Here is a 21,657-nt window from a genome sequence, read left to right on the forward strand (position 1 = left end):
AGTGCACATTGTTCCACTTCATAAATGTGTCACAGTGTATTTTGACATTGGATAGTTTCCAAATTTTCTTAATATCCAAAATCACATTGGTGATCACTTATTCGGATAAAAAGCACTAGACCTGCTGTGAGCTAAGTACTTTTCTAGACACTGAAATGTAGGTTCACAGAACTTTGTATACATTTTGATCATTTTTGTAAGATAATAGAATTAAAATTACAGGCGACAGGTCATTCTGACATTTTAGGTGTTTGATATCCCTCCAGAAATGTAATAATTTTCACCTCCATAGTGATGTATAAGCATTTGTTATTGGACAATTTTATAGTTATACTATTATCATTATTTGTTGAGGAGATAGCAGTAAGGATAAGGATTGAGAAAGAACAGAATAACTTGAAAGTTGGCAAAATGAAGGATTGTGAAGGATTTTATTTCAGGTTGTATTTTATTTGCTTAACCAAAAATATGGACATTTTTATTGAGTGACTAGTGTTTCCTTAATTTTCTTAGATTTTTTTCTCAGTTGCTTATAAAAATGACCAAGACAGAGTTATGTGTCATAATCTCATATCCATGGTTATGTCCCCTTCTCATTATGTTTTTGTCAATATGGTGTATTAAAAATCAGGTATAATCCTGCCTTTATTTAGAAGGAACTTTCAGATTCAGTTAGAAAACATTCTTCCTTGTCTACTTCTCCAAGGCATTTCTACATTCCATGCCACAGTATATCAGAAATAGTTCAATAATCAGAAATAGAACCCCTTCCAATAGAAAAGACTTAAGTAACTTGCTGCTTAAAAATATGAATTTGTCATTGAACCAAACTGGATTAGAGAATATACCTTTCCTCATTTTTTCTCTCAATACTCGAAGAGAAACGGGAAGCTACACATATGGACTAAAAATTGCAGGAAAACCTTTCCTTCAGGGAAGGCTTGAAAGAAACATTCCTTGACATTTCTCTTTCCTCTTCCCTGTATTTTAGTTGCTTCAGGGCTCTGAACAGGGACTGAGGGCTGGGGATTCAATTGCTGCTATGATCAGATTTGTCAAAGGTCTGTTTTCTGCCAATCTCTTGAAAGAACTGGGGCATGAATATATTTATCTATTGTTTTGTTTTTTAGGACATAAACTTAAGCTTCAATCTTTATTTTTTATTCTTTAATTGAACTATGGTTTAGATACATCATATTGGTTTCAGAAGAACAGCTTAGTGATTCACCAGTTATACACATTACTAAATGCTCATCATAATAAGTGTGGTTACCATCTATCACCATACAAAAATATTATAATATTATAAGCTATATTCTTTATGCTATACATCCATCCCTCTGACTAAATTATTTTATATGATCTGGTTTGTACTTCTTTCTCCCCTTCACCTATTTCACCCATCGCACTCTACCCCCATCTGTTCTCTGTGTTTATGAGTCTTTTTCTATTTTTTGTTTATCTGTTTGTTTTATTCACAGATATAATTGAAACGTATGGTGTTCCTCTTTTTCTGACTTCTTTCCGTTAACGTAATACCCTCTACACCCGTCCATGTTATGCAAGTGGCAAGATTTCTTCTTTATTGCTGAATAATATTCCACTGTATATATATACCACTTCTTTTTCCATTCATCTATTGATGGACACCTGGGTTGCTTCCATATCTTGGCTATTGCAAACAGTGTGGAGCTAAACATAGGGGTGTATATATCTTTTTGAATGAGAGATTTTGTTTTCTTCAGGTAAATATCCGGAAGTAACATTGTTGGGTCATATGATAGTTCTGTTTTTAGTTATTTGAGAAACCTCCATTCTTTCCATGTGGGTGCACCAGTTTACATTTCCAACAACAGTATGTGAGGGTTCCCTTCTCTCCACATCCTCATCAACACTTGTTAGTTTTATTGATACTAAGCCATTCTGACAGATCTGAGATGATATCTCATTGTCGTTTTGATTTGCATTTCCATGATTATTAGTATGTTCATCATCTTTTTATGTGTCCATTTACCATCCATATGTCTTCCTTGGAAAAATATCTGTTCAATTCCTCTGCTCATTTTTTAAATAGGATTACTTGTTTTCTGATTGAGTTGTGTAAGTTCTTCAAATATATTGGAGATTAGCCCCTTTATAGATACATTGTTTCCAAATATATTCTTTCATATAGTAGGCTGCCTTTTCATTTTGTTAATGGTTTACTTTGCTGTGCAGAAACGTTTTAATTTGATGTACTTGTTTATTTTTGCTTTTGTTTCTCTTGCCTGGGGAGATGTATCCAGAAAAGCAGTTCTAATGTTGATGTTTACCCTATGTTTTCTTCCAGTAGTTGAACAGACTGTCTTTTCCTGATTGTATATCCTTGCTTCCTTTATCATAGATTAATTGACCATATAAATGTGGGCTTATTTTAGGGCTCTTTATTCTGTTCCATTGATCTATACATCTATTTTTTTGTGCCAGTACCAACTGTTTTGATTACTGTAGCTTTGTAGTAGTTGGAAATCAGGAAGCATAATACCTCCAGCTTTGTTCTTCTTTCTCAATATATTTTTGTTGTCTATTCAGGGTTTCTTGTAGCTCCATACAAATTTTAGGGTTCTGTCTTCTAGTTTGATAAAAAGTGCCATTAGTGTTCTGATAGGGATTACATTGAAAGTATATTTTGTTTTGGGTAGTATGGCCATTTTGAAAATGTTAATTCTTCCTGTCCATCAGCATATTTTTACACTGATTTGTCTCTTCTTCAGTTTCTTTCATCTGAGTCTTAGAGTTCTCAGAGTACAGATCTTCCACATCCTTGGTTATATTTATTCCTAAGTACTTTATTATTTTTGATGCAATTATAAAAGATTGCTTTATTCCTTTCTCTGTCTGTTAATTCATTATTTGTATGTAGAAATGCAACAGATTTCTGTATATGATTTTGTATCCTGCAACTTTACTGAGTTAATTCATTAATTCTAATAGCTTTTTGGTGGAGTCCTTAGGGTTTTCTATATATTAGTGTCATGTCATTTACAATTAGTAACAATTTTACTTCCTCCTTACCAATGTGGATGCTTTTTATTTCTTTTTCTTGTCTGATTGCTGTGGCTTGGACTTCTAGTACCATGTTGATTAAAGGTGCTGAAAGTGAGCAACCTAGTCTTGTTCTGATCTTAGAGGAAAAGCTTTCAGCTTTTTGCTGTTGAGTATAATGTTAGCTTTGATTTTTTCATATATGGCCTTTATTACATTGAGATATGTGCCTTTTATACCCAGTTTGTTGAGTTTTCTCATGAATTGATGTTGAAAGTTGCCAAATGCTTTTACAGCATCTATTGAGATGACAATATTGTTTTTATCCTTCCTTTTGTTAATATGGTGTATCACATTGATAGATTTAGAGATACTGAAACATCTTTGCATCCCTGGAATAAATGCTACTTGATCATGGCAAATTATCTTTTTAATGTATTTGGTTTGCTAGTATTTTCTTAAGGATTTTTGCATCTATGTTCATCAGGGATGTTGGTCTGTAATTTCCTTTCCTTGTAGTTCTATGTCTGGTTTTGGTACCAGAGTCATGCTGGCCCTATAGAATGAATAGGGAAGTTTTCCTTACTCTTCAGTGTTTTTGGACTAGTTTGAGTAGGAGAGGTATTAACTCTTCTCTAAATGCATTGTAGAATTCACATGTGAAACCCCTGGTCCTGGCATTTTGTTGGGAGTTTTTGATTACCAATTCAATTTCATTATGAATAATAGTTCTGTTCAAATTTTCTATTTCTTCCTGGTTCAGTATTGTAAGATTGTATGTTTCTAGGAATTTATCAATTTCTTCTAAGTTGCCCAGTTTATTGTTATATGATTTTTCATAATGATTCTATTTCACTGGTGTCAGCTTTAACTTATCCTCTTTCATTTCATATTTTATTTATTTGACTCCTCTCTTTTATTCTTGATGAGTCTAGCTAAAGGTTTTTCAATTTTATTTTTATAAAGAACCAGCTTTTAGTTTCATTGATCTTCTGTATTGTTTTTTAAGTTTATTTTTCATTTATTTCCATTCTGATCTTTGTTGTTTTCTTTTTTCTACTAACTTTGGGCCTTGTTTATACTTCTTTCTCTAGTTTCATTAGGTGTCACGTTAGATTGTTTATTGGAGATGTTTCTTGTTTCTTGAGGCAGACCTGTATTGCTATGTACTTCCCTCTTTGGACTGCTTTTCCTGAATCCCAAATATTTTGAACTGTTGTATTTCTATTTTCATTATCTTCCAAGTATTTTTTTATTTCCTTTAATTTCTTCATTGACCCAATTGGTTATTTAGTAGCATGCTGTTGTGTTTGTGCTTTTCCTATTTTCTTTCAATTGATTTCCAGTTTAATTGTGGTTGGAAAAGATGCTTGATACAATTTCAATCTCAAAATTATTGAGACTTGTTTTGTGGCCTAACATGTAATCTATTGTGCAACATGTTGCATGTGCACTTAAAAAGAATGTGCATTTTACTGCTTTTTGGAGGTAATGTTCTGTGCATATCTGGTAATTCCATTTAGTCTGTGTCCTTCAAGTCCACTGCTTCTCTGTTGTTTTTCTTTCTGGATGATCTACTATTGATGTAAGTGTCATGTTAAAGTCCCCTACTATTATTTTATTACTTTTAATCTCTCTTGTTATGTCTGTTAAATTTGCTTTATATGTGTAGGTGCTCCTCTGTTGGGTGGATGTTTACGATTGTTGTATCTTCTTGCTGGATTGAGCCCCTAAACATTATATAATGTCCTTCTTTGTCTCTTGTTACGGTCTTTATTTTGAAGTCTATTTTGTCTGATATAACTATTGCTACTCTGGCTATTTTTTTTCATTCCTCTTTGCATGGAATATATTTTTTCCATTCCTTCAGTTTCAATCTGTGTGTGTCTAGTTCTTATCCCTTTTAGGAAGCAAATAGATGGGGCTGATATTTTACCCTTTCAATTGTGCTATGTTTTTTGATGAGAGCATTTAACCCATTTACATTTAAATCAATTTTTGATAGGTATTTGTTTATTTCAATTTTATTAAATATTTCCTTGTTGTTTTGTCATTATTCTTTTTCCTTTTATTCTCTCTTGCTCTCTCCTTGTGCATTATGACTTTCTTTAGTGTTATGTTTGGATTCCCTTCTCTGTTTTTTTGTGTATCCATTATATGTTTTTGGCTTGTGGTTACCATGGTATTCTTATATGATACCCTACATATATAGCAATCTATAGTAAGTTGGTGATAACTTAAGTTTGAATGCATTCTAACAACACTACATTTTGTACTCCTCCTTCTCATGTTGTATATGTGATACTTCTTTCACATCTTTTTACTTAGTGATTATCTTAACTCTACAGGAACCTCTATTAATTAATCTACATTAATTAGGGTAGACATGGTTATGCTAACAGACTTCAATATTTCAGTAACTTTACACAATTGAAAGTTATTTCTTGCTCACTTAATAATCCTGGGAGGATGTTCAAGTTGGGTTGGCTCTTTTTCAGATGGTTGTTCAGGGACCGATACATTTCCATGGTGTTTTTCTGTTACCCTTAGGGTGTTATAGTAGTGAGCATCCCACTGGAAGGCATAGGAAGATCCTGGAGGACCCCATAGGAGTTTTTATGTATCAGACATATTAATCACTTTTAATCATAATTGGAGCTGCCATGAATTCAGAAACATGGTTACAACAAACTGCAAGGGAACCTGTAAAACATACCTGAGTGGTATTTCTAGGAAAAAGAGGAAAATAATTTTGGTGAACTGCTTAAAGTCGCTACCATATGAATGAAGAAGTGACAATGGCAAGATCAGGACATTGATGAGGATTTTACTTATCAGAAGTCAGTTCTAAGAGATTCTCAAAAGATTTCTGACTTTTAAAATAAGAAATTTTAACAGAGATTTATTCTCTGGTCTTTACTGAGAAGGAATGTTAGTGTGTGAGGGCAGTTCTTGGTGATAAATATGTAGCTTGGCTCATTTATACTTCTTTGATTTAGCAGGAAATAATGTATTAGGATATCAAGAAATCAAGACCCAAATTGTAGACAAGGATATTTCTAAATCCTTTTTCTTAACTGAGGTATAATTGACATATAACATTACTTTAGTATCAGGTGTGATTCAATATTTGTATATATTGTAAAATGGTCACCACAGTAAGTCTAGTTAGCACCCATCACCACACATAGTTACAAAATGCTTTCTTCTTGTTATGACAACTTTTAAGATCTATTACCTGAAGCAACTTCCAAATTGCAATAATGCAATACAGTATTATTAACTTTAGTCACCATGCTGTACATTACATCCCCATGACTTATTTATTTTATAACTAGAAGTTTGTACTTTTTGAACCCCTTCACCAATTTTTCCCAGTCCCCTCTCCCTGCCTCTGGACCACCACGTCTGTTCTCTGGACCAATGGGCTCATTTTTGTTTGGTTTGTTTTTAGAGTTCACATTTAAGTGAGATGTTATAGTTTTTGTTTTTCTTGGTTTGACCTCATTTCATTTAGCATAGTGCCCTCAAAGTCCATTCACCTCATTTCAGATGGCAGAAATTTTCATCTTTTTATGGCTGAATAATATTCCATAGTGTACATATGTATGTGTGTGTATGTATATGTATACATCACAATTTCTTTATCTAGTCACATATCAATAGACATTTACATTATTCATGTCTCAGTAATGAATAGTGCTGCAGTGAATATGAGGTGAATATACTTTTCTGAGTTAGTGTTTTCTTTTTCTTCCAAAGATGTCCTGAAGTGGAATGGCTGTATCATATGGTAGGTCTATTTTTAGTTTTTCGAGGAACCTCAATACTCTTTTCCGTAGTGGCTAAACCAATTTACATCCTCACCAACAGTGCATAAAAGTTCTCTTTACTCCACATACTTGCCAACACCATTTTTTTATTACCTCACACCAGTTTACACTGGCTATTATAAAAAAGATATCTTATTGTGGTTTTGATTTACATTTATCTGATGATTAGTGATGTTGAGGACCTTTTCATGAATCTGTTGAACATCTGTATGTTTTCTTTGAAAAAATGTCTATTCAGGTCCTCTGCCCATTTTCAATTGGATTTTTATTGTTGTTGAGTATGAGTTCTTTATGTATCCTGGGTATTAACACCTTATCAGATATATGATTTGTAAATATTTCCCCCCATTTGGTAGGTTGCCTTTCCATTTTGTTGATAGGTTCCTATGCTAGGTAGAAGCTTTTTAGTTTTAAATAGTCCCTCTATTTTTGCTTTTGTTGCCTTTGCTTTTGGTGTCAAATCCAAAAATTCATCACCAAGACTGACGTCAAGGAGCTTACTATCAATGTTTTCTTGTGGACATTTTATGGTTTTAGGTCTTATGTTCAAGTCTTTAATCCATTTTGAGTTGATTTTTGTGTACAGTGTAGCATACAGTTTCCTTCCTTTACATGTGGCTGTTCAGTTTTCCCAAAAACCAGTTATTGAGGAGCTTGTCCTCTCCCCATTGTGTATGTATCTGTGGCTCCTGTGTTGAAAACTAATGATATATATAATCATGATAATTATGAGAATATCTGAGAAATATGTAGCTTGGCTCATTTATACTTATTTGATTTAGCAGGATTTGATTAGTTTGGCCAAATTCACATGATTTTGAAATCAGAAAACATGATGTCTACCTTTGCTCTTCTTTTTCAATATTGTTTTTGGCTCTTGGGGTCTTCTGTAGTTTCATACAAGTTTTAGGATTGCTTGTTCTATTTCTGTGAAAAAATGCTATTGCATTTAGGGATAGGGATTACACTGAATTTGTAGATTGCTTTGGGTAGTATAAACATTTTAATATTTAATATTAATACTTCTAATCCATAGTATATGCTTCCGTCTATTTGTGTCTTCTTCATTTTCTCTCATCAATGTCTTATAGTTTTCAGTCTACAGGTCTTTCCCCTCCTTGGTTAAATTTGCTCTTAAGTGTTTCATTCTTTTGATCCAATTGTAAATGAAATTATTTTCTTAATTTCTCTCTCAGATTGTTCATTATTATTGTAAAGAAATGTAACATATTTTTGTATATTGGCTTTGTCTTAGTTCCAACATTTTTTTTAGTCGAGTCTCCAGAGTTTTCTATATATAATAACATTTCATCTGCTAATAGTGACAGTTTCACATCTTAATTTCCAATTCAGATGGCCTTTTGTTTATTTTTCTCCCTATTTGCTCTGGCTAGAGTTTCTAACCCAATACTATGTTAAATAAAAGTGGTGAGCATGGGCATCTTTGTCCCTGACCTTCAAGAAAAAACTTTCAGCTTTTCACCACTGAGTGTTAGCTGTAGGCTTGTCATATATATTCTTCATTATATTGAGGTATGTTTCCTCTATATCCACTTTGTTATGAGTTTTTATCATAGGTGAACATTGACTTTTTGACATGCTTTTTCTGCATCTATTGAGATAATCATATGGTTTTTATCCTTTGTTTTTTAATGTTATGTATCACATTGATTTGCTGATGTTGGATCTCTGGAATATATGCCACTTGCTCATGGTGTATAATCCCCTTAATGTATTTTTTAATTCAGTTTGCTAATGTATTTTTGAGGATTTTTCCATCTATGTTCATCAGGGATATTGGCCTGTTTTTTTTTTTTCTTGTGTGCTAGTCTGATTTTTGTATCAGAATAATGTTGGACGTGCAACATGAGTATGGAAGTATTCTCTCCTCTTCTATTTCTTGGAAGAATTTGAGTATTTGAGTATTAATTCTTTCTTAAATGTTTGGCCAAATTCACAGTGAAGCTGCCTGATCCTCAACTTCTGTTTGTTGGAATTTTTTCTCATTCAATATTCTAACTAGTAATTGACCTATTCATATTTTCTACTTCTTCATAATTAAGTCTTGGTGGGTATTTATGAATTTATCCATTTCTTCCAGGTCGTCCAGTTGTTGGTGTATGATTGTTCATTGCAGTCTCATGATACTTTGCATTTCTGTGGTATCAGTTGTAATGTTTCCTTGGTCATTTATGACTTTCTTATTTGTTATGACCTTCTTTACCTCTTATTACAATCTTTCTTTTAAAGTCTCTTTTGTCTGATATATGTATAGGATCCCCAGCTGTCTTTTGGTTTCCATTTTCATGGAATATCTTTTCCCACCCCTTCACTTTCAATCTGTGTGTCCTTAGATGAAATGAGTCTCTTGTGGGCAGCCTATGGATGAATCCTGTTTTTATTTTCTCATCCATTCCACTCTATGTCTTTTGTTTGGAGAATTTAATCCATTTACATTTAAAGTAATTACTAATGGTATGTATTTATTGCCATTTTGTGGTCTTCTGGATGTTTTGTAGTTTCTTTGTTCCTTTCTTCTTCTCTTGCTCTCTTAGTGATTGGATGATTTTCTGTAGTAGTATTCTTAGTTTCCTTCCTCTTTCTCTTTTATGTGTCTACTATAGGTTTCTGTTTATAGTTGCCTACACATAACAATTTATATTCATAATAGTCTGTTTTAAGTTGATAACAACTTAAGTTTGAATGCATTCCAAAGCCCTACATTTTTACTTCCCCTTATCATGTTTTATGGTTTTGATGTCACATTTTACATCTTTTTATCTTGTGTATCCTGTAACTAATTATTGCAGTGATAGTTATTTTTACTACCATTGTCTTTTAACCTTCATGCTAACTATATGTGATTAAACTATGACCTTTACAATATTAGATTATTTTGAATTTTACTATATATTTACCTTTATAAATGAGATTTATACTTTCAATTGTTTTCTTGTTACTACTTACTTGTCTCTTAGGGTATGGGTCTCTTTAGGTTCATCTTTCTTAAAACTCTCTGTGCTTCCTGGATCTGGATGTCTATTTCCTTCCCTAGATGAGAGAAGTTTTTAGCCATTATTTCTTCAAATAAGTTTTGTATCCCCTTCTCTCTCTCTTCTCCTTCCGGTACCCATATCATGTGAATATTAGTCAGCTTGATGTTGACCTAAAATTCTCTTAAATTATCTTCACTTTTTATTTCATTCCTTTTTCTTTCTGCTACTCAGTTGTGTGAGCTCCATTGTCCTGACATTGATTTCATTACTCCTTTCTTCTGCTTCATCTAGTTTGTTGAATCCATTTCTGTATTTTTCAGTTCAGCTATTGTATTCTTTAACTCTGTGATTTCTATTTGGTTATTTCTTATGTTTTTTGTCTGTTGAAGTTCTCACTGTGTTCATCTATTCTTAAGAGTTTAGTGAGCATGTTTATGACTGTAACTTTGAATATTTTTTATTGGGTAAATCACTTACCTCTGTTTCATTAAAGACATTTTCTGAGGTTTTACCTTGTTGTTTGTTTGGATTTTCTATTTATTTGTGATTCAGTTTTAGAAAATTATATTTTCTGGGAATTTATCCATTTCTTCTAGGAGATCTAAATTGATGTCACATAATTTTTCATAGTAATCTCATATAATCCTGTGTATTTCTTTGGTGTTGTTTGTAACTTCTCTTTGGTTTTTGCTTTTGAGTTCTCCTTTTATTTCTTGGTGAGTCTTGCCAAAGGTTTATCCATTTTGTTTATCTTTTCAAAGAAGCAGCATAAGTTCTCACTGTTTCATCCATCCTTCTCCTGAGCATTTTTATGACTGTTACTTTGACTTTTTTTTTAAATCAGGTAATCACTTATCTCTGTTTCATTAAGGAATTTTACTGTGGTTTTATCTTTTTTGTTTGTTTGTTGGAAACATATTCCTATGTTTCTTTATTTTCCTTGGCTTCGTGTTGGTTGTTATGCATTAGATGAAATAGCGTACCTCTCCCAGTCTTGAAGGAATGGCCTTGTATAGGAGAGGAATCTTACTTTTCTACCTTGTCCCAGCTTTTGTTTCATCTCAGACATTTATGATTACCTTTAGTGGCTCCCAATGTTTGAGGGTATGCCAAGACCTGTCAGGTCCCTAAGGGGATTATTTCAGTCAGCATCTAGATTTAAGCTGTTTGGAGGCCAGACCTTGAGGTAGCACCTTTTTAAGTATACAAATATATACAGCTCTGTTGGACAAAAAGTGTTAAGTCCCACAGGCCACCAGACAAGCATAAGAACTCCTTCCTGGGAGACGCCAGTGACCTAGAGTGAGGCAGAAGGAGAGCACAAAGATGCCATCCACTAACCACCATCCCTGGTGTCTCCACCTTAGTAGGCCCCTGCATGTGTGTTAAACCAGATGCCTACCCCTAAGGCTGACGCTCCAGTACAAACAAGCAAAGAACCATCTTTTTTATTGTTATTGGCCCTTGAGATCCAGGAACGCCCAGCCACCGAACCAGGATACCAAACATGTAATGGCTCCTCTCTGTGAGATGCTAGCACTCTGAAACATAGAAGAGGGAGAATGCAAAGATAATTCCTAACTACTGAGGTCTCCAGAAAGCATTACAGTCAACCCTTAGATGTGTGTTTAGTTAGAAGCCTGCTCTCCAAGTCACAGCTTATGAACATAATAGCAGCTAATAGACCTCTTTCACAGAAAGATTGGGCTCCTAGGTCTGTTGCTTCTTGCTGTACCTTTGGGGTGACAGAATGTTAAGAACTCTTCCTCTCTTGGTTAATGTTGAGAGTGACTGATGTGATCATGAAAGTGTATGCCAGGTAGCACAGCAATTAACTTTGCCTGGAGTCGTGTTTTTGAAGAGATAATTTAGGAGCTGAGCTGTTCAACAAGCATCAAGTATTTACTCTGCTGGTGATGTGCTAGATGGCTAGAGAATACAAAATTAAATAGAGCATTTTATCTTCTTTCCAAAGATTTACAATCTTGAATTAATAGTTTAAGTAGGAATGACACAGGTAGTTAATAAGGTAGCAAGGTTGATAGTCAGTTAGCTGAACTGTTAAAAAACATCAAATTCTTCTATACCAATGGTAAATAGCAGCTACACCAGGTACCCCTCTATTTGCTCTCTACCCTGTCCCCCTTATTACCACTCTAATCCCCTTTTCCATGGTCCCTAGACTTTCTATGTTGGAGCAACTAAAGGGTCCATACCCTTATGCACTTAGTATTTTACATATAATCCCAGGGGGTGCACTTTCCCAAGGGGAAAAAATTACAAGTCTTGAAATAACAATGAGTAGTAAAGTAGTTAAAAGCTATGTTGAAGAAGAGAGGGAAATGGAATTGAAGAATTGATAAGGGTGATGAAGATCCATCAAAAGATTTTAAGGAGCTCTGCTTTTAAAAACTATTTTAACCAATCTCAGCACATAAATACTCATTGTTTGTTGAATGACCTATTAGGATGATACTGAGTCATTATTAGTAACATGTTCTTTTAATATGTGTGTGTATTTTTGCTGCTGCTCTTTCTGTTTCTACCAACTAATGATGAGTTTATATCCACATTTGCAATATGGCTGGTTCTTGTTTGGGATTCTATCTGCCAATGAAACAGAAGAAAACAAGAACAGGAATGCAGAGGCAATTGATCCAGAGACTTAATTTCCATCAGGGCAAGTCTCTAACTAGTGGGAAGGAAAGAAGAAGAAAAGCTTTATAAATACTCTCATGTTGGGAATTTACCTCATTATCTATATAATTACAGAATATATTATGCTAATATCACCCCACTTTGCAATTGGTGATTTTATGATTACAGACATGAATACTGAAAAATTATTGTGGGAAAAATCAAACTTGATTGATCTGGAGTGATTTCCTTTTTCCTGTTTCACTCAAAACAGTTTACCCAATAAATGACTGACTACTGATGAATTTATTCATCAATGTGAACAGATATGAGATCATACAGAAGTTTTGGATTAAAGGGGGCCAATAAGAAAGGTTTGATTATATGGAAGTATTGATAGAATTGACTATTACTTTAATTCCTTACTTCCAAAAAGATCATATATTCCTCATTAATAGATGTACAGGTTAAATGATAAACACCCAAAACAGTACCTGAGCAAATCGTTGTTTTATTTTTACATCACAGTTTACTGTTTTTCTAATTGGCAGTCACTGCATTATAGATATTGTCAACTATAGTATAATTCCTATCATGTACATATTTCTTGTTTATCTTGAGAGTAAATGATATTACTCAGTTACTGTATCAAATATTGTCATATTCTTTCAGCAGCAAGCACCAAAATCAAAACCCAACAATCAATAGAACACATATGCATAACAAATGATCTCAATTTTATCCCCTGTAAGACAGGGATAAATTTTTTTATATTTCCAAGAAACTTTTTTGGCATTAAACAGTATGGTATTACAATTTAACACAAAATCAGTTGCCATTTTGTACTGGTATTTAAGATAATCTGTATTAGGGAAGAAAGATTTAAAAATAATGTGATAGAAATATTTCTTGAATAACACCATGTTGTTAGAAGCATTGCCCATTTGGAGGTTCCTCTTCTCCACCCGTCTTCCTGTTGGTGGTGGTGACCTCGCCATGCCAGCAGCTTCAGGAGATACACACGGTCATTCCTCTTCACTCTGAACTGGCAAGCGCTCTGGAGGAAGAACAGATTCCAATTTCTGCCAGCGCTCTGGAGGCCACAGGATATGTGTAGCAATGGCACGCAGAAGACCCAGGGAAACCTGAACCCATAAGAGACACAAAGAAAACAAATATTTTATAAGGATCATTATTAATATCTTTCAAACAGAATTTGAACCAATCTGATATTTCATTGAAAGATGATGATGATGATTAAAAATAGTAAACACTTACATGGCACTTTTCTAGATATTTTATATATGTAAATACCTTTAATCCTCACAACCATTTGAAGTAGGTATGATAGTTTTCTCTTACACAAAATGGGGATAATAAAAAAGTAACCTCAGGAGTTTAAAGAACTTGCCAAAAATCATAGAGCTACCAAGTATTAGAGGCTGGCTTCAGGGTCAAGCAGTCTAATTCCAGTGTTTGCAACCTTAACCATTATCCTTAATAGCCTGCTTACACAGGCCCAGGAAGCATAAATCTGGTTTACAGTCTCAGAATACCCTATAATGTTCCAGCTATCTTAGACTTTCTATTGTGGAAAAGTCAGATGTGCAAAAAAATATTTTGCAAAAACAACTGCTCTGCTTACTAGATGAGCAGCAAGAATTGGGTGGGGAGACTCCATAGAAAGTACACTGAAGAATATGGAATTATTGCTCACAAGGAGAGAGGGAAAACCAAGGAATGCTACCAAGTGGGATGGGAAGCAAGGAAAAGGAATCAAGTATGAATGTCATGGCAGATGGAAAAGAACACCATCAGCAGAGATGCACCAGGACGGAAGAGTAGGCAAGGGGAGGGAACTTTCTTTATTGGCAGACTTGAGGCTGACCACTAAGAAGGAAGGGGCCTGTGAAGACCTTTCAAAGGGACATCCAGTGCAGTGTCCAGGAGAATGTAGCAGACCTGTTTAAAATGCAGAGCCAGACCCTATCCTCAGAGTTAACCTTTTAACAGTCAGGGCATGGAAATCTGTCTTGTTGGTGATACTATTATTAATATTTTAATGGTATTAAACTTACAAAACACTCAAAGTTAGTGCATATTTACTGTGTACCAACTATAAGCCAGATACCGGGTGTCCATTTTGCCATTTTATTTCAATCGTTTTTCCTATAAATTGGAGCTCCATAGAGATTAACATACAATATTGCTATCATTGAAGTTCTTCTGTTTACTAGCATATGCATTTGAAAAATGCACATTGCAGAGACTCAAAAGAAAGAGCTGGGTATCAGGGGAGAGAATTCCAAAAAGATAACCAGAAACACATTTTAAAAAAAGAAAGAAAGGAAAATAAAACCTTAACAACAACTTGAAATACAAACAAAATAAACCCAAAGGGTACCAAGAAGCCCATGGGCCCTATAAAGGAAAGTTACTTTGAAAATCAAACTTACAGAAAATTTTTAAATGAGGAACAAAAAACAGCTCTATTCACCAAAACTCATTCCTCTCTTGTCATATATGTGTATATATGTGTATTTGTACAGAGACTTTTTTGAACCATTTTAAAGTTGTTGGCACCATGTTGAATTTGCCTCTACATAAACACTTCAACATGTATCTCCTAAGACCTAAGACTCTTTCCTACATGAGTACAATTCATTATATGCAAGGTTTAATATTTATACAAATAACTTAATATTACAGCCCACATTCAGATTTTTCCAGTTGCACCAATGTGTTTTATAGCTAATTTATTTAACTTGTTTTTGGTGTTTTTCTTCATTATTTTTTAAAATTGAAGTACATACAATAAATTGCACAAATCTTATTGTACAGCTTGATGAATTTTGATATGTGTATATACTCATATAACCATTATGCATGTTAAGATACCAAACATTCTCACTAATTGTTTTCCCTTTACCTATTTCACCCATTCCCCCATTCTTTCCCGTGTCAACCACCTTTCTGTTCTCTGTGTCTGTGAGTTTGTTTCAATTTGCTCATTTTTGCTTTCGTAGATTCCACATGCAAGTGAAATCATATGGTGCTTATCTTTTTCTGACTTATTTCACTTACTATAATACCAACGCAGTCCATCCATGTTGTCATGAATGACGAGATTTTAGTCTTTTTTATGGCTAACTTTCCATTGTATATATGTACCACATCTTTATCCATTCACCTATTGATGAACACTTAGGTTGCTTCCATATTTTGGTTACTGTAAATAATACTACAGTAAACATAGGAATGCATGTCTTTACAATTTAGTGATTTTGTTTTCTTTGTGTAAATTTTCAGAAGTGGATTGCTGGGTCACATGGTATTTCTACTTTTAGTTTTTTGAAGAACCTCCATACTGCTTTTTATAGTGGGTACACCAATTTACATTCCGACCGACAAGGGTTCCCTTTTGTCCACATCCTCACGAGCATTTGTTATTTCTTGTCCTGTTGATATTAGCCACTCTGACTGGTTTGAGGTGCTATCTCATTGTGGTTTTGATTTGCATTTCCCTAATGACTAATGATGTTTAGCGTCTTTTTATGTGTTTGTTGGGCACTTGTATGTCATCTTTGGAAAATGTCCATTCAGGCCTTCTGTCCATTTTTAAGCACATTATTTTTTTGGTGAGTTGTATAAGTTCTTTACATATTTTGGATATTAGCACCTTATCAGATATATCATTTGAAAATATATTCTCCCATATAATAGGTTGCCTTTTCAATTTGTTGATGGTTTTCTTTGCTGTGCAGAAACTTCTTAGTTTGATGTAGTCCTACTTGTTTTTGCTTTTGTTTCACTTGCCTGAGGAGACATAGCAAGAAAAAAATTACTAATATTGATGGTCAAGGGTGTATTGCTTATATTTTCTTCCTAGCAATTTCAGGTCTTATATTTAGGTATTTAATCCACTCTGAATTTGTTTTTGTGTGTGGTATAAGCCAGTGATCCACTTTCATTCTCTTGCATGTAGCTACCCAGTTTTCTCAGTGCCATTTACTGAAGAGGCTGTCTTTTCTCCATTGTATATCTCTGCCTCTTTTGTCATATCTTGACCATACTGGTATGGGTTTATTTCTGGGCTCTCTATTCTGTTCCAGGTCTATATACCTGTTCATGTACCCATGCTGTATTGTGTTGATTACTATAGCTTTGTAGTATAGTTTGAAGTCAGGAAGCATGATATCTCCAGCTTTGTTCTATTTCAAGATTTCTTTGGCTTATAACTTTTATTTTTAAAATGCTTAGGTATCACAAAGTGCATTATAATTGTCATTATTTTGCTTCAGTTTACATTTATTTTAATCTGGAGTGCAGGCTTGTTGCCTTGTAAAATGTCCTACATCTGTAAATGCCCAATTTTTACCCACCTGAATAGATGCAAGTTAAATGTTCTTGGCAAGAATACTATATATTTAGTATTGCATTCTTTTCCTCCTGTCATATCAGAAGGTACAAAATATCAGTTTATCCCATTATTGTGATGTGGAGTTTGATTGCTTGATTAAAGTGATGTTGACCACATTTCTCCATTATAAACAAATTATTTTCCTTTTGCATTTGAGTAATCTGTGGGATATTTTGAAGTATCTAAATATCCTATATATCAACATTTTACCAGATTTCACTGCTCTCTGAGGGAAGCTGGTTTCCAAACCACCTAATGGTTTTAAATATTCACTGATGATTGTGCTGAATCAATTATTATTTTACAAAGAAATAATAGTGATTCCCCAAATTTATTTTATATTTATTAGCTGTCATTGTTCTCTTAAAAAGTGCTTTCTCTCCCAACCTCAAATGCCTGCCCCTATTTAATTTCAAAGATTTCTTTTTTAATTCAAAGTCTGCTACTATTTTTTGGTTTGTTTGATTTTTTAATGCCCTTAGTTGGGCCAGTGGAAGTTCTTTGTTCCATCAGCTTGGAGCACTTTCTTACTTCTGGTTGCACTAGATGTGAGCCTACCTTATACTTTACACCTGTTCCATCTGAAATGACACATCTCATTAAGGACCCTTAGTTTCTTTTACCTAGAAATGCTACTTAGAAACCAAAACCTGAAACTAGATATGCTTATTACTCCTGGGGAGTGTCAGTGTTATATACCATTTTCAGAGGATTAACATAGAAAAAAATCCAAAACCACAGGGTTCTCCCTCACACCTGTTCCATATTTTTATCTCCCTTCCTCCACAGTGAACACTTGGGCTCCCCACTACAATATTTACACTACCCTAAAATAATTTTGATGTCACTATATTATAATATACTACGACAGATTTACTGAGTAAAGATTTCTTTGAAATCATTTTGGTCCTTAAAATAGATTCCCCTGTTCAAAATTTATTTGAATTCATTCTTTTTTCTCCAGAGTATAGCTTTGTTACTATATAATATACAGTTAGGTTCCTTTGTTTCTGTTTGGATTTGATTTCAGAGTTTGCTTTTGCTATCCTTTTTGAATATATAAACATTTACATGATTCAAAAGTCTAAATTATTCTTAAGAGGTGTAGGAAGCAGAATAATGTGCCACACACACTCCAGTTGAGTTAGAGAACAGCTGGTCTCCATCCCCTCCACTATAAACTTTTTTAGATTTGATAGCTGCTACTCATTTGTCCCTCAAGCCTTTATTTGCAATCCCAAGTTAACATTTTTCATAAGGTTGATTTGCCAGTCTTTAAAACTTGGCTGAATTCTTGCCAATATATTTGCTTGCTTGTTTAGTTTGAAGTTCAGTTATTGACATAGTGATATGATTTTCTTAATCAACAATCATTTTACCAAAAACTTTGATGTTTTACTCCAAACATTTATTAGGGATACTACTCTTACTTCCTAAGAAAATATTTAGCCTTCATGATTATGAATAACGATAGTGAAAATTATCAGATACTATCAATATTGCTTAAGAGGATGTTATGGGAATGCAAAATTTAAGTCTTTTTTCCTTTTTTTACTGACATATAACTGATACACAGTATTTGTTTCAGATGTACCATTAGTGATTCAACAATTAAATATATTATTAAATGCCCTCCATGGTTAAGTTAGTTACCCCATTGCTATACCAAGACATTAACATTAGTGGTTGTATTTTCTATGCTATACTTCCATTCCTACAACCAATTTTTTTAATAATTTGAAGTTTCTACTTCTTTACCTGTTTTACCCATCCCCCACCCCTGTGGTAACCAATAGTCTATGGTCAGTATTTATGAGTCTATTTCTTTAGATTCCACATGTAAGTCAAATCATATGATATTTGTCTTTGACTTATTTCACTTATATAATACCTCTAGGTCCATCCACATTTGTGCAAATGGCAAGATTTCCTTCTTTTTTATGATTAATATTTCATTTTATATATTAGCACATCTTCTTTATCCATTCATCCACTGAAGGACACTTGGGGTGCTTCCGTATCTCCGCAATAGTAAATAATACTGCAGTAACATAGAGATGCATGTATCTTTTTGAATTAGTGATTTTGTTTACTTCTGGTAAATTCACTGAAGTTCAATTGCTGGGTCATATGGTATTTCTATTTTTTGTCTTTTGAGGAACCTCCATACTGCTTTCCATAGTGGCTGCACTAATAAACCTTCCCAACTGCAGTTAACATGTGTTCCCTTTTCTCCACATCCTCATCAACATTTGTTATTTCTTGTCTTGTTGATACTAGCCATTCTGATTATGGTACGAGGTGACACCTCATTGTGGTTTTGATTTGAATTTCCTGAATGATTAGTAATGTTGAGTATCTTTTCATGTGTCTGCTGGCCATCTGTACATCTTTGGAAAAATGTTTATCCAGGTCCTGTCCATTTTTTAATTGGAATGTTTTTTTTCTGGTGTTGCTTTACATGAGATTTTTATGTATTTTGCTTATTAGTTCCTTATCAGATTTATCTTGCAAATATGTATTCCCATATAGTAGACTGTCCTTTTGTTTTGCTGATGGTTTCCTTTGCTGTGTGGAAGCTTTTGATTTTGATGTAGTCCCATTTGTTTTTCTTTTGTTTCTGCTGCCTGGGGAGATATAACCAGAACAAAATTACTAACCTGATATTTAAGAGTTTACTGCTTATGTTTTATTCTGGGCATTTTTTGGTTTTGGGTCTTATATTTAGATATGTAATTCACTTTGAGTTTATTTTTGTGTGGGGTATAAGAGAGTTCTCCAGTTTCATTCTCTTGTATGTAGCTGTCCAGTTATCCCAACACCATTTATTAAAGAGACTATTTCCCCATTGTATGTTCTTGCCTCCTTTGTCATAGATTAGTTGACATGTAAGTGTGGTTTTGCTTCTGGGCTCTCTATTCTGTTCCATTGATCTATGTCTGTTTTTGTGCCAGTATCATACTGTCTTGATTACAGTATAGTTTGATATCAAGTAGTATGACACTTCCAGCTTTGTTCTTCTTTCTTAGGATAGATTTGGTTATTCGGGGTTTCTTATGGTTCCATACAAAATTTAGGTTATTTGCTCTAGCTCTGTAAAAAATGTAATTGGTATTTTGATAGGGATTGCATTGAGTCTGAATATTGCTTTGGATAGAATGTCCCTTTTAACAATAACTCTACCTATCCATGAACATGGAATGACTTTCCATTTATTTGTATCATCTTTAATGTCTTTTATCGATGTTTTCCTGTTTTTGGAGTATAGGTCTTTCTCCTTGGTTAAATTTATCCCTAGGCATTTTATTATTTTTGATTCAATGGTAAATGGGATTCATTTCTTAGTTTCTCTTTGTTAGTTCACCATTTGTATATAGAAATGCAACAGATTTCTGTACATTGATTTTGTAACATGCAACTTTACTGAATTCATATATTAATTCTAATAGCTTTCTGGTGGAGTCTTTAGGGTCTCTATATATAGTATCATGTCACTTGCAATCAGTAACAATTTTACCTCTTCCTTACCACTGTGGATGCCTTTTATTTCTTTTACTTGTCTGATTTTTGTGGCTTAGACTTACAATAACATGTTGAATTAAAGTGGTGAGAGTGGACATTCTTGTCTTGTTCCTGCTCTTAGATGAGAAGCTTTCAGCTTTTTGCCATTGACTATGATGATAGCTGTGAGTTTGTTATATATGTCCTTTATTATGTTGAGATATGTGTCCTCTATACCCACTTAGAGAGTTTTTATCATGAATGGATGCTGAATTTTGTCAAAGGCTTTTTCAGCATTTACTGAGAGAACCATATGGTTTTTATCCTTCCTTTTGTTAATGTGGTGCATCACATTGACTTGCAGATATGGAACAAACCTTGCATCCCTGGAATAAATCCTACTTACTGATGAGGAGTGATATATTTAGTCTATTTTTAAATTTGGTTTGTTCATATTTTGTTGAGGATTTTTGAATCTGTGTTCATCAGGGATGCTGGTGTGTAATTTTCTTTTTTTGTAGTGTCTATCTTATTATCAGGGTGATGCTGGTCTCAGTCTAATGGAAGCTTTCCTTCCTCTTTTTTTTTGTAATAGTTTAGTACAACAGGTATCAACTCTCCTTTAAGTGGTTGTTAGAATTCTCCTGTGCAGCCATCTGACCCTGGACTTTTTTTGGGGAGTTTTTTGATTACCGATTCAATTATGTTACTAGTAATTGGTCTGTTCAGACTTTCTATTTCTTCCTGGTTCAGTTCAATCTTGGAAGATTGTATGTTTATAGGAACTTATTCATTTCTTCTAATTGTCCAATTTGTTGGCATACAATTTTCATAATAATCTCATAATTGTATTTCTGTGGTATCAATACAACTTTTCTGCTTTCATTTTTTATTTTTTTGAGTCCTCTTTTATTCTTAATAAGTCTAGCTAAAACTTTGTTCATTTTATCTTTTCAAAGAACCAGCTCTTATTTTCTTTGATCCTTTGTATTGTTTTTTTAGTCTCATTTATTTCTACTATGATCTTTACTATTTCCTTCCTACCACTAATTTTGGGCTTTGTTCTTTTTCTAGTTCATTCAGCTGTAAGGTTAGAGTATTTATTTAATTTGTTTCTTGCTTTTTGAAGTAGGCCTGTAATGCTATAAAATTCCCTGTTAGAACTGACTTTCTTACATCCCAAAGATTTTGAACCATTATATTTCTATTTTTATTACTCTCCAAATATTTTTGGATTTCATCTTCG

General features: G+C 33.7%; 1 protein-coding gene across 7 annotated transcripts in view; it reads right to left on the bottom strand.

Annotated features, from left to right (window-relative positions):
• Positions 1-12,983: 12,983 nt before the first annotated feature.
• Positions 12,984-21,657, bottom strand: part of IMMP2L (inner mitochondrial membrane peptidase subunit 2) — a 998,090-nt gene continuing 989,416 nt past the window's right edge. For 5 of the 7 annotated variants that reach the window (XM_057504666.1, XM_036897412.2, XM_057504669.1 and 2 more), the window contains one exon: positions 12,984-13,635. In XM_057504666.1, the coding sequence (XP_057360649.1) occupies positions 13,308-13,635 (328 nt within the window). In that variant the 3' untranslated portion in view covers positions 12,984-13,307. The remainder of the gene's footprint in view (positions 13,636-21,657) is intronic. The other 2 variants (XM_057504670.1, XM_036897413.2) reach the window with 1 other exon arrangement.

The sequence above is a fragment of the Manis pentadactyla genome, chromosome 7, assembly GCF_030020395.1.
Source record: "Manis pentadactyla isolate mManPen7 chromosome 7, mManPen7.hap1, whole genome shotgun sequence".
NCBI lineage: Eukaryota > Metazoa > Chordata > Mammalia > Pholidota > Manidae > Manis > Manis pentadactyla.